This window comes from Carassius carassius, chromosome 22, assembly GCF_963082965.1.
Source record: "Carassius carassius chromosome 22, fCarCar2.1, whole genome shotgun sequence".
Taxonomy (NCBI): domain Eukaryota; kingdom Metazoa; phylum Chordata; class Actinopteri; order Cypriniformes; family Cyprinidae; genus Carassius; species Carassius carassius.
In genome coordinates this window covers 2,246,374-2,259,105 of record NC_081776.1, presented here as the reverse complement: position 1 = coordinate 2,259,105, position 12,732 = coordinate 2,246,374, and the positions used below count along the sequence as shown (strand labels likewise).

The following is a 12,732-nucleotide window of genomic DNA, read 5'->3' as shown; positions in this document are numbered from 1 at the left end:
TACATTTCTAAAAACAAAGCATGAAAAAGTAACGTGAACAGGAAGTAAAACAAGTTCATACAAACCTCAAGCCCCTCCCCTGAACCCACCCCTCATCAAAGGGGGCGTGGCCTCATGACCTCCCAGTATAATGGGGCAAAGAGCAACTCAATCAATGCCTCAGTCACCAACCCCACACAAACACTTTCATTTCCTCACACAGCCCAGTTCAGTTCATTTATAAAGAGCTGACCATTACCTGATAAAAAGCCTGAAGTGTGAGTTACCAATTCACACTAGCTTATGTATGTGTGTCTAGAGTATCAGGCAGAGGCTTAGGGGGAGGGGCGTGACCTCTCCTCTGTAAGGCTCATAGACTCTAGTGACCCCTACTGAGTGAGGGACAATAGCAGGCCATGGAGGAATTTGCTGTAATCCTCTAACAAGGAAAGATGGGCCGCTTTTAAAACACATTTACTCTTGTTCGGATTATGTCCATTCATATGGACCGGTCAGAATGGATCCCATTGGTCAGGATGCACGTCATAGACTTCATTTACATCTAGTATTCATTCAAGATTCATTAAACAGGGGGGAAAAAAAGCAGATTACCTAGCGTCTTGCTCGCATGGTCAGGCCCGGGTACTACTGCCTCACCTATGACCTCATCAGTCTGACAAGACTTCTCATTGGCTGGGGTTTCCTCCATCTCTTAAACACTTCAGATTTGTCACTGTGAAGATCGAGAGAACAGTAGAGAAATAAAGAGCGATGCTAAACGGTACTGCAGAGAGCTTTCATAGCATGATATAAGCAAAAACCTTTAAATCTAGCTTATTTTGTGTCACTACAATTATGTCACTACAATTTACAGTAGCAATCAAAATAGAGTAAATCACCTTTTGGAAGTAATTTGACACTTCAAATAAAGATTTATCGATTATGTTGTTACACCTGTAGATGGCGAAAAGGGGCTGTTAAAAATCTATTTGTCTTTGAATCATTCATTCAAGAGATTCATTTAAAAAAACACTGATTCATCAAGTAATGAATCATTGAATCATTCACTCCAAATTTCATGTGATTTTTAGTTGTCTAATATTTTTTTTTCATTCAACATCGAGAGAGAACTACAACCTCCATTAAAAAACAAAAAAAGTCTCAATTTATCCAGAATAGTGCACTCTTTTTTTGCACACAAACGGCTCCTAATCGAGTCCAGATACCTATAAGTTGCTTTTGCCCGGTGTGCGATAGATAATCTAGTGTAATAAAATAGAAGCAGTTAATATCCATAGGTATGTAATTTCAATGCTATGGCCATTGTGTAGATATTTAAAGATAGCCATCTTTAAGCAAGCCTATTGAAATGAAACCGGAAACAAAAGGAAACAATAATATGTCTAAGGCAAGCAATGGGCACCATCCACTTTCATTGTATGGAAAAGAGCAGCATGAACATTCTGCTAAACAGCTGCTTTTGCGATCTACAGAAGAACAAATGTCAAACAGGTCTGGAACAACATAAGATTAAAAAAGACAGAAAATTATATTTTGGTTGAACTATGTCTTTAAGCAAGACCTCAAGTGTTGCCCTCTGCTGGAATATGCTCTCAGTCTTGACAATCACTGAAGGTTTCTACATGACAAGCCCATTGAAAAGTTAATAGAAGCAACTTATATAAATGTATATGAAGGAGGAACATCTGTTCACTTCTTGTGGAAAACAGCATCTAAATATGATATATGCTTTATCATAGAGAACAGGTGAAGGTTTGCCTCACATTTGCCACATTTTCCAAACAGCGATTCTCATTGCTTACCTTCTAAAAAAACTTAATTTAATGATCTTAATGACTAAAAAACTTAATGGTCAACCACTAATCTGAATACTATGGTGTGTTAATGATCATATAAACAATCAGATATATTTGGTCAACTTCTCGGTACAAAACTTATTTTTATAACATGAAAAATCATTGCTTAAATTTTATTTATTTACTTTTGGCTTCTACTGTCTTTCCTTTAATGTTTTTGAATTAGATGCTAATATAACACTTGCTGTTAGTTTTCTTTTCCAATTAATTTATTTCTAGTGTATTTTTTTAACCTATTATGATATGTAAGTGTTATATAAACAGCTATTTTATATTTAAAAAAAAATAATAATAAAATAATAAAATAAAATTTGTTAGAAAATGCTTTGTCTGCTAAGTCCAACTTGATAGCTTCACAAAGTTCAAGCATACTTAAATATTATGAGATTTTAATATAATATAATAAAGTGAGTTTCATGAGCATGACATCACACAAAGCACATTGTGAGTCATCACTTTGCATCTGCATATTTAATAACTTGCAATCACACAATGTCCAAAATCTCCTGAAAACCTACACACTACACTGTCAGTCCCAAAACTCATGTGTAAAATACTAAAAAGTTGTTCTTCGTTGCTGTACTTCGGTATGATTTTGGAGGATATGTGCTGTGTAGTCTTACTTTTAAACTTGAGGACTCCTTGCTGAAGATCTTAAGTGTGAACACAGCTGACAATCTATCAGTCTATAAACAACTGGATTCAAATCTCACACCAATTCAGCTGCTGATGGGTTTAACGCTGTTTTCATTTACCATTTGGCATCTGGTTTGTCCCAGAACTCCACGCTGAGAAAAAGAAACTACACATGTTGATTTACGAAACATAAAACTCACTACTAAAACAATTAATTCCATGTGGACACTTTTGATTACTTCCACTCAAGTATGTTTTTGTTCCTTTCCCCCTGCCTTTGATTGCGTAAAATGATGTCACAGTAACCAAACGTACTGTAGAGCCTAGTTTTTCAGTATTATTACACCTCATCCACAAATGCATTTGAAAGTTCACGCGAAAGAACTAGACAAGGATGAACCAATTACAATGCGTTTTAAACCCACAAAGAGCGTTGGCACACATGAGAAAGAAGTAAAAGACGTCTTCAAATACGCAAAATAAACTTTAAATCCAAGGACACCCAAACGAGCAGAACCGAGGCTGCGTGAGCTCCGAAACGCTGCGCTTTCCTCGTCGTTACGCGCAGCGCTGGAGATCCTTGCGTCATTGCGCGCGCTCCCCCGCCTCACAAATGATGAAAATGACAACACAACACAACTAATGCTGTTGACTGTAGACATCCGCATCTAATAAACCATATAAAGCCCTTCTAATGATGTGCGGAATCGAAACCGAGCCTTCTCTTCACCATCCACAGACTGAACAACAAAACCATGACGCCATTTTCTGCAAAAACATCCGCGTTCTGGAAGGAAACGCGGCGCTTTTACGCATTTAAGACGCATGCAAAGCGATTCTTCGAAGATTGCGAGTCTTATACGAAGCTTCTGGTTGTTCTTACCGATATCATCCGCGGATTCCCGGAAGATACTTCGACTTTGACTCTATGGGCTCTTGGATGGTGTGTGTGACGCCTCCGCGCGCGTGAATGTGACTCTCCACCACACGCACGTGCCCCACTGAGCAAACTCTGGAGATGTATCAGAGTGCCGTGGCCTACTGGCGAGATCCGGGCCGAATCGCCTAATAAAGACATTTAAACATACGTGGATCCAAGAGACTAATGCATTTACAGTAAATAGCCTCGACTCTCATGCAAATACCAATGCAAATAAATTTACTTAAACTCTAAACGTTTCTATAAAAATGACATTTTTTAAAAGTAGTTCATTTTTTTATGTACGCGCATAAATTCTTTAGGTGGTCATTCTAATGAACTCAAAATGTTTTAGATTTTAAAAAGTTTGTTCATTCCATATTTTTTTAATTCAATTTGTAATACATTTATATTTTTTAATGATTAAAATAGTCCATTAAAATACACTTTAAAGTTAATAAAAGCATCAAGTTAATTAAAATACATACCGTGTTTATATCTGTAGATACATTTAAATTTTTATGATCTTCTTAAATGTATTTCTTCCATGAATATGTATAGAAATTATTTCAAAAAGACTTTCTAAACTTATTTACATAGTATCGATATGCAAATGTCAATGCAAATAAATGTACTTAAAATTGTTTAAAATACGTTTTAAATGTGAATTAATTTACATTTGTAAGATTTTCCTGAAATGCATATCTTTCATTAATTGGTATAATTTATTTCACTAAGATTATATGACTGCTATAGCATTTTAGCTAGGTTAATTAATTACAAACTGTACTATCGATATTTGTATTAGGATTTTTTATGAAGCTTCTTACATACAGTGTATACAATAGATAGCAATGACCAATATTTAGATGTACATCAATCTGATCTGAGATCGTAGATTAATATAATGTAATAATGTGAAATAATTATAAGCCAAGTAACTTTTCCTGACCTGACCTTGGGTGCAAGATAGTTGCGTCACCCGAGATTCGCGCGTGAAAATTAATTTACGCGAGCACCTCAAACAGAGGCTGCAAAACTGAGATAGATAGATAGATAGATAGATAGATAGATAGATAGATGGATAGATGGATAGATACTTCTGTAAGAAGAAACACTAATGCAAATCAAGAACACAGGCAAGCACAGTTAAGAAAAATGTATTTCTGTAACAGCTGAAATGCAAAATATCATCAAACCTGAAAATACACATCTAGATCATTAAAACACATGGGCCAACAGGACACAAACAGTATAAAGGACACATGAGCTTGTCTTAGGAATGAGATAAATGCCTATTAACACCTCTTATGTCAGATTTAGAGATTCTGTACGAATAGTCCAGGTATAAAAATAAGGCCTTCGAAATCTTTACAACTGTTATGGCTGGGTCACATTGAAGAGCTGGAAGTATGGCTATAATATCTACAACATATGCATCTGTGAGAGGAAAAGTGGTTGAGAATAAGCTCATTAACAGGGCTGCCTGTGCAGTGTTAAGACAAACCATCTCGTTAGCAATGACATTCACTAATAATGGCAAAGTAGTAGTATGCACACATGCAACAATACAAATCAGTAGACGAACTGAACAGAATGGAGAACATTACAGAATTAATTCATATTGCTTCAGGCATTTCCCTTGACGTGGAAACAAGCCGTGTGTCTTCCACCGAAAACACTTTATGTGATACTGAGTTCAATGTGTAACCGGAAATGTAGCTTACAATATACAATTATTCCAATTAAACCAATTATGATTGGAATCTCACTCCCATTCCTTTTAAAATCAATCTACTAAAGAAAAAAAAAAAGTTTAAATAATAAAATAATATAAAAATGATGAATGAACACAAATGCAAATGCAAAAAAAAAGTATATATATATATATATATATATATATATATATATATATATATATATATATATAGACACACACATTATGGAAACCAATAACTTTTTAAACAAAATCAGAATTGTGATATAAACTCATAATTGTGATTAAAAAGTCAAAAATTACAAGATAAAAAGTCTCAATTACCTTTTAATATTATTATTACTATTATTATTATTGTTCCGTGATGCAAGTGGGCTTCCATAATAAAAAGAAAATTAAATAAAAAATTGCACTGCTACTGTGTTTAATGGTGACATTCATTAATTTCTACACGCGGGATGATTTTACAAGGACCTATAATAATAATAATAATAATAATAATAATACTTCATAGCTTAATTACAGTTTAAGATCTCCTGTTGATGAACTGTAGTACACAGAGATTTGTGTCACTTCTGGAACAAAACAAAAAGTCGTGAGGTCAAGTTAAGTGGTCTTTCTATTCAATTCTATTCTGAAAAAAAAAAAAAAAATATATATATATATATATATATATATATATATATATATATATATATATATATATATATATATAATATGATGTCAATAATTCCTTCGAATAATCTCTTATGATTAACGTGCAATGGGAAAAGGCAAAACATGAAACCAAACTTCCTCGTCGAGGCAGTTTGCTTCTTTGTGATGATAAAGATGATGAATATGATGATAAAGATTTGACTAAAACTACAGCGCCAAAATCATATTGAAGCACTTCACACATAAAAGATAGGAAGGGATCCGGGGTATGTTTCTAGCTCTGGTAGCTACAGATAGTTTTGCACTGGCAGCAAGGCAACACGGTAATAATCTGGGGTAAAGAGCCATCACAGCAAACACAAGCTGGGTTCACAGAGCGTATTGTCTTTGCACAGTCTGAACAACTATACATGATTATGTTTCCTCATAAATTCATATATCAATACTTTTTTATAAAAAAAAAAACGTCCAAGATGTAGATGTAGTTTGTTTCAGATTTGGAGAAATGTAGCATTGCATCACTTGCTCTGCAGTGAATGGGTGCCGTCAGAACGAGAGTCCAAACAGCTGATAAAAACATCACAATAATCCACAAGCAATCAACATTACTCCAGTCTATCGGTTAACATTTTATGAACCGAAAATGTTTGTAAGAAAAAAATCCATCATTAAGGGGATTTGAATTTACAAAAATTGCTCCCAACTAAAATATGAATTCATAATCCATAATATTGTGGATTATTGTGATGTTTTCATCAGCTGTATGGACCCTCATTCTGACGGCACCCATTCACTGCAGAGGATCCATTGCTGAGCAAGTGATGCAATGCTACATTTCTCCAAATCTGATGAAGAAACAAACTCATCTACATCTTGACATATTAAACAAGAGGAAATGGAGCTGAATTGCAAAACCAGAATGATCAGGAAACCTGTTTGAAAATAATAATTATTATTGATGTTAACCTTTGATGTCAACTTGAAATGCCATTTACAATCTATTTTACTGCTGCAATTTCCTTGTAAAACTTAATATACAGTGAGAATGGGACTTTCCATTATCGTCATATAATTTATTATAATGCTTAAAAATCATAAAAAAATAAGGCCAGGAACAATTACACTGCCGTTCAAAAAAGCTGGGGTCGGAAAGAATTTTGACTGTTGTTGAAAGAAGTTAAAGTAAAAACAGTAATGTTGTAAAATAACATTACAATTTAAAATAGCTGTTTTCTATGTGAACGTATTTCAAAATGTTCTGTGATTCGAAGCTGAGTTTTCAGCATCATTCCTCCAGTCTTCAGTGTCACATGATCTTCAGAAATCATTCTAATATGCGGATATCCTGCTCAAGAAACATTTCTGATTATCCTCAATGTTGAAAACAGTTATGCTGCTTCATATTTTTGTAAAACCGTGCTTCGCTGATGAATAGTAAGTTCAAAAGTACACCATTTTTGTCACGTTATAAATGTCACCTTTGATCAATCTAATGAGCCCTTGCTTTAAAAATAAATAAAACGAAGGTAAACAGCAAACATTTCTAAATTAGCTCTATGAGAAGGTCTTCATTTCTGATGGTTAGACACTAAAAGGTGCACATATGACCTAACAACATCTTGAGAAAACAAAACTGGCAACAGACCTCGGCCGGCTGCCAATACTGGCTCACAGCAATGTACCTTTCCTCTGAAAAAAACACTGGGATCATTTCAGTTAGTATTCCTTAAAAAAACATAACCAGAGAGTACGAATGAAACAAGCGAAGGATGCAAGCCCCTTTCATAACCAACCATCTTTAGTTCTATGAAGACACGTATGACTGAGGAAGATAGAAAGCACTAAATCCTTAAACCTCTGAGAGACACGAACAATAAATACAAAACAAAACAATTATAATAAAAGATATGTACACACATTTCCAACAATAGGGTCTCTATAATACTTTAAACTATTAAAAAGGCATACAAATATACTTCTGCTCAGGTCAGTTAGAAAATTAATAAAGGATAAATTATTATACAAAACTCATCACCGGTTAAAGTTGCTTTACAACAGGGGTGAGGGTCCTGGCTGTTTTTAAAAAAAATCCACGAACACTTGTGTGTCAAAAACCTGAATTCATTCCATATAGAAAAATACAACTTGCCGAAAAAGCGTCTGTAAAATATTCCCTTGTTTGAAATGTTTTTCCCCACCTTTTCAGATTTGAAATTAAGTGCACTTCAGATTGACACGGTTGAGTCTGAAGGGCTTGCCCTCATGTTGTTCCCAAATAAAAATAAACCTCCATGTCGCTGAATGTCTGAAACGGGTCGTGTACTGGTTAAATCAAAATCTGAATCTGCATGAAACTGAAGTTTGTGTCATTTCAAAGGAAACGTGAGAAATCATTCTCTGATAAGCTGGCAGATGAAGAGTTTATTCCGGAAGAAACTCTGTTGGAAAGCAGGACACAAAGGACGTGACTCAACCGTAGAGTGATAAGAGGCAGCGAGGGATCAAGGCAGGACAGACACAGTGTCCCACGATCTTCTCAAACTCACACTGCATCAGTGAGGGACCTTGGGCTGCAAAATAAGTTGTGGTTAGTATATGTCTGCATATGCAAGAATTGTGAAATTGCAGGCAAAAACCACAAGTGTCATTCATGAGATGGAAGTAAAATGCAAAAATGGCATTAATGTAGGAATACATCATAGTATCCAATGTTCTTACAACTAAGAATTTCCAAGGTTTCCAGACATTCTGTAAGGATTCCAAAAAATAAAAAAATAATAGTCACTACAAAATGCCTTGATTTAAAAAAAAAAGATTGCACATCTTTTATCGTCTAGAGGAAAAAGAAATAAAAAATACAGACGCTAGAATTTTTGTTAAAACGTATTATTTATATAATAATCATAAATCTAAAAATATAACTAATAATAATAAATATTCTGTTTATATAATTAAATATATTAATTATTTTCCAGAATAGAAAAGAATATAATGGAAACAGAAAGAATATATGTATACTAGAAAAAAATAGTCATTATAAAAATCACCTTTTAAATTATTATTTTAATATATATATATATATGTGTTTGTGTGTATGTGTGTGTATGTGTGTGTGTGTGTGTGTGTGTGTGTGTGTGTGTGTGTGTGTGTGTGTGTGTGCGTAATAATAATAAAAAAATATTTTTCAAATTAAAAATTATACAAAAATAAAAACTATTAAAAAAATTATAAATCTTTTCCAGGCCTGCAAATCACAATATTGAAATTCTTTAATAAGAAATTTAAAAAAAAATCTATTTTACAAGATTTTTTTTTTTTTATGTTTTTGTATTTTACAATATATTGTTCCTTAATATATCTTCTGTCAAATTGATTGAACGAGAAAAAAATGAAAAAACATGAAAAAGCATTTCAACATGAAAAAAAATCTGAACCTGTCTGAGGAGACTATAAAGAGACATTGCTGCATTTTTTAACATCATGCCATGCTGAGAATCCCCTCCCATGTCTGTTTTACCTGTCGGTGGAGGGCGCTGTGGGGCGATTCGGCGACTGACGAAAGCAAACCGCTGCTGCTCTTCCTGAATATCCCGTCCAGTGCTGTGGATTTGGTGCTTCTGCTGGGTTTGTCACTGCCAGCGCTTGATCCAGAGCTCTTCCTCTTCCTCCCATCAGAGGATCCGTAGGGCAGCGGGCTGTGGGACGAGACGTCCCCGTGATCCCCGATGAGCGCCTGCGGGAGGGACAGCTCCACGCTCCCGTACCTGTCTTGGTCCCTCGGCCCCTGGCCCCCCCGCCGCTGTTTGACCCGCACGCTGAGGGCAGCCGTCCCGTTACTGATGTGCGCCGCACCCAGTGGTAGATGGTAGCTGTTCCCGCCGCTCCCACTCTTTCGTGACTCGGAGGCAGGAGGCGTTTTCCGTTTTTTAGATCCTGTGCCGTCCCCTGAGGCTTTGGGCGGCTTGGCCGGTTTATTCCGCTGCGGTCTGGGTCCAGGTCCGGGGTCCCGGATGCAGAAAACCCCACTGCCGTTATGAGAGAAAGAGGAGGAGTACGAGACCATGGAGACGCCGTCCAGAGGAGACACGAGTGCATGGTTGGAGACGAACGGAGAGCCGAGGGGAGAAACCTCAGTCGGGCTTGTCACGCTCTCCACCGCTAGGGGCACTTTCCTGTGAGAAACAGGATATGACATCACCAGTGTGTGGTAGGAAGCCATGTGGCACGTTAACCTAAATGTTGTGTGGTCACCAAGTGAAAGAAAATGTTTTGTGCCTTTGTAAAACCAAGCACTACAACTACACAGCTGAACTGAAGCCGTTAACATTCATTTAATTCGTTTCAGCCTAAATGAAAGTCTTATGAGACAAACCTAAAATAAATCTAAAAAAAAAAAAATAATAATATTTTGCATAAAGAAAATGAAGCAATATTATTATTATTTATATTTATAGTTGTATTATTATTATTTAATATTCATTATTATCATTATTATTATTATTAAACATGAACTGTGTCAGATATTACAGAATAATAATTCTAAAAAATTTAATTATTAATTCAATTATTATTAAATAAAACAATATTTGTAAATGTTTAACCACCATGACCATGTTTAATAAGAATCATTTTTATTGTTTATTTATTATTTACTATCAATTTGCAATCAAATTTAATGACTTTATTCAGTTTAAAGATGTTATAAAACTATTATTAATAAAAATAATAATTTATGTTTAGAAAAAATAAAACATGATGACAATAAACATCTTGATTTTTTTCTTTTATTCTTAAATCAAAATGTATTTAATATCTTATGATATTTGGGTGAAAATAATATTTAGCATAAAGAAAAAATTAAGCCTATTTTGAGGTTCAGTTAAGATTTGTACATTGCAATATTTTAAAGTGGCTATATTTTTAAAGCATTATTGAAAACAAATTGTAATATTATAATTATTAGTAGTACTTTTAGTAATAATGGAATAACTGTTAATGAAAATAATATACAAATACAAAAAATGGCTTTAACAAGTTCTTAATTCAAAATATTTTTTCTTGTGATTTTGGAGTGAAAAAAACAACAACAACATTTGAAAGCTTTTATGAGATTCACTCTATTATGAAAAATAGTTAACTGAACGTATGCACCCATAAATATATAATTCATATGCCATAATACTGTAATACTTGTAATACTATGTAATAGTTTTACTGAGAGCCAGAAGTCTACCTCATATAAGTGCAATAATAATTTTAACGAGCGGTCACTTACTATTTATCTATATTTAGACACAAACAATTATTTCTATTTCATTCTCTTTATTCTCTTATCTTAGCTTATATTTGAATGGTACATTTCTTTTGAATCATGAATATTTCTTTTTAGTTTCTTTTGTCTATTATGTCCCACGCACCTTACGCAGAAGCTCTGCGATTTCGTTGTATCTTGTGTACAATGACAATAAGAGCATCCTAAATCTAAATTCTAATAACTGTGCGATTAGACAGACAAACATGTAACTGTGGATCATGCGGGACGCCCACCTCCACATGAGAGAGTTGACGTGTTTTTCCACCATGCAGTGGAGCGCCAGCCGAACCCGGTCCCACCGCCGGTCGAAAACATAGTGTCCCCGTCCCATCAACCGACTGCTGAACGCACAACACTAAGACAAGACAGAATGAGTTGCAATGTTATAATATACATTAGTGGTCGACCGATATGTGTTTTTTGACAGCCGATGCCGATATCTTGGAAAATCAGGAGGACCGATAGCCGTTATAAAGCCGATATGATTTTTAAAATTATTATTATTAATATTTAAGAAATGTTAAATCATTTGACAATGGACTTGTTGTGTAAATGTGTAAAATAAACATTCTTATACTTTAGATGACATGTTATTTTTCACAAATAAATAAATATTTAATAAAAATATAAAAATGATGTAAACACTGTAATCAACGGGGCACTCTGGGAAGTTTGTTTGCATTCGGAATCATATTTTTCAAATAAAGCCAAGTTAACACTCAAAATAAAAGTCCCACCTCGAACACATTGGCCAAGCAGAATGCAGCCGATGCCGATATTTGAAAAGTGCCAAATATCGGCCGATATATCGGCCTTGGGAATATATCGGTCGACCACTGATATACATACATTTGGGGAAGTCGTGGCCTAATGGTTAGAGAGTCGGACTCCCAATCGAAAGGTTGTGAGTTCGAGTCTCGAGCCGGCAGGAATTGTAGGTGGGGGGAGCACATGTACAGTTCTCTCTCCACCCTCAATACCACGACTTAGGTGCCCTTGAGCAAGGCATCGAACCCCCAACTGCTCCCCGGGCGCCGCAGCATAAATGGCTGCCCACTGCTCCGGGTGTGTGCACTTCGGATGGGTTAAATGCAGAGCACGAATTCTGAGTATGGGTCACCATACTTGGCTGAATGTCACTTCACTTATACAGGGGCTCAAAATGGGACAAATGTGTTGTAATGCAGTGGCTTGGCTCAGCTCACGCTCAGGGGTCGTGGATGCTGTGGAGAAGAGGGGCACAGCAGCTTATCGGACTCCTCAGGGGGGTCAGTTTCTCCTTCATCGCTGGACAGACTGCATCGCTGCCAGCCGGGCGCAGGTTCAGGAGGAGGAACGGGCGCAGAACTGAACACCATTGCACTGCCGCCAGAAACTCTGCAGATAAAAGACGGATGACACTCGAGGAAATACTTTTTTAGGATTTTGTTTGCTCGTTTAAATCAAGTAAGTTATATTTTATTATTATTTATATACTCTATTATGATATTTATTTATTTAGTTAGTTAGTAAGGGCCAAACTCATTCTTTGCGCACAATATAGACAAATGACCATGGTTAGTTTTGTATTATTTATATACTATTTAAGTATTTATTAAAGTTTTGAATTCATTTTTTCTTTTTTAAGTTTTAG

The 12,732-nt window shown here is 35.3% G+C and overlaps 1 protein-coding gene and 1 long non-coding RNA gene across 2 annotated transcripts in view; both read right to left on the bottom strand.

Annotated features, from left to right (window-relative positions):
- Window positions 1-591: 591 nt before the first annotated feature.
- Window positions 592-3,544, bottom strand: LOC132098309 (uncharacterized). Its single transcript, XR_009422865.1, has 3 exons — window positions 3,376-3,544; window positions 1,206-1,241; window positions 592-712 (listed from the first exon to the last, which is right to left on the bottom strand). It is a non-coding gene; the product is annotated as an uncharacterized LOC132098309 (long non-coding RNA).
- Window positions 3,545-8,203: 4,659 nt separating this feature from the next.
- Window positions 8,204-12,732, bottom strand: part of LOC132098665 (ataxin-7-like protein 1) — a 17,683-nt gene continuing 13,154 nt past the window's right edge. The window contains exons 8-11 of the mRNA XM_059504769.1: window positions 12,305-12,476; window positions 11,333-11,454; window positions 9,303-9,957; window positions 8,204-8,355 (exon numbers count right to left, since the gene is read on the bottom strand). Coding sequence (XP_059360752.1) covers window positions 8,338-8,355; window positions 9,303-9,957; window positions 11,333-11,454; window positions 12,305-12,476 — 967 coding nt within the window. The 3' untranslated portion in view covers window positions 8,204-8,337. The remainder of the gene's footprint in view (window positions 8,356-9,302; window positions 9,958-11,332; window positions 11,455-12,304; window positions 12,477-12,732) is intronic.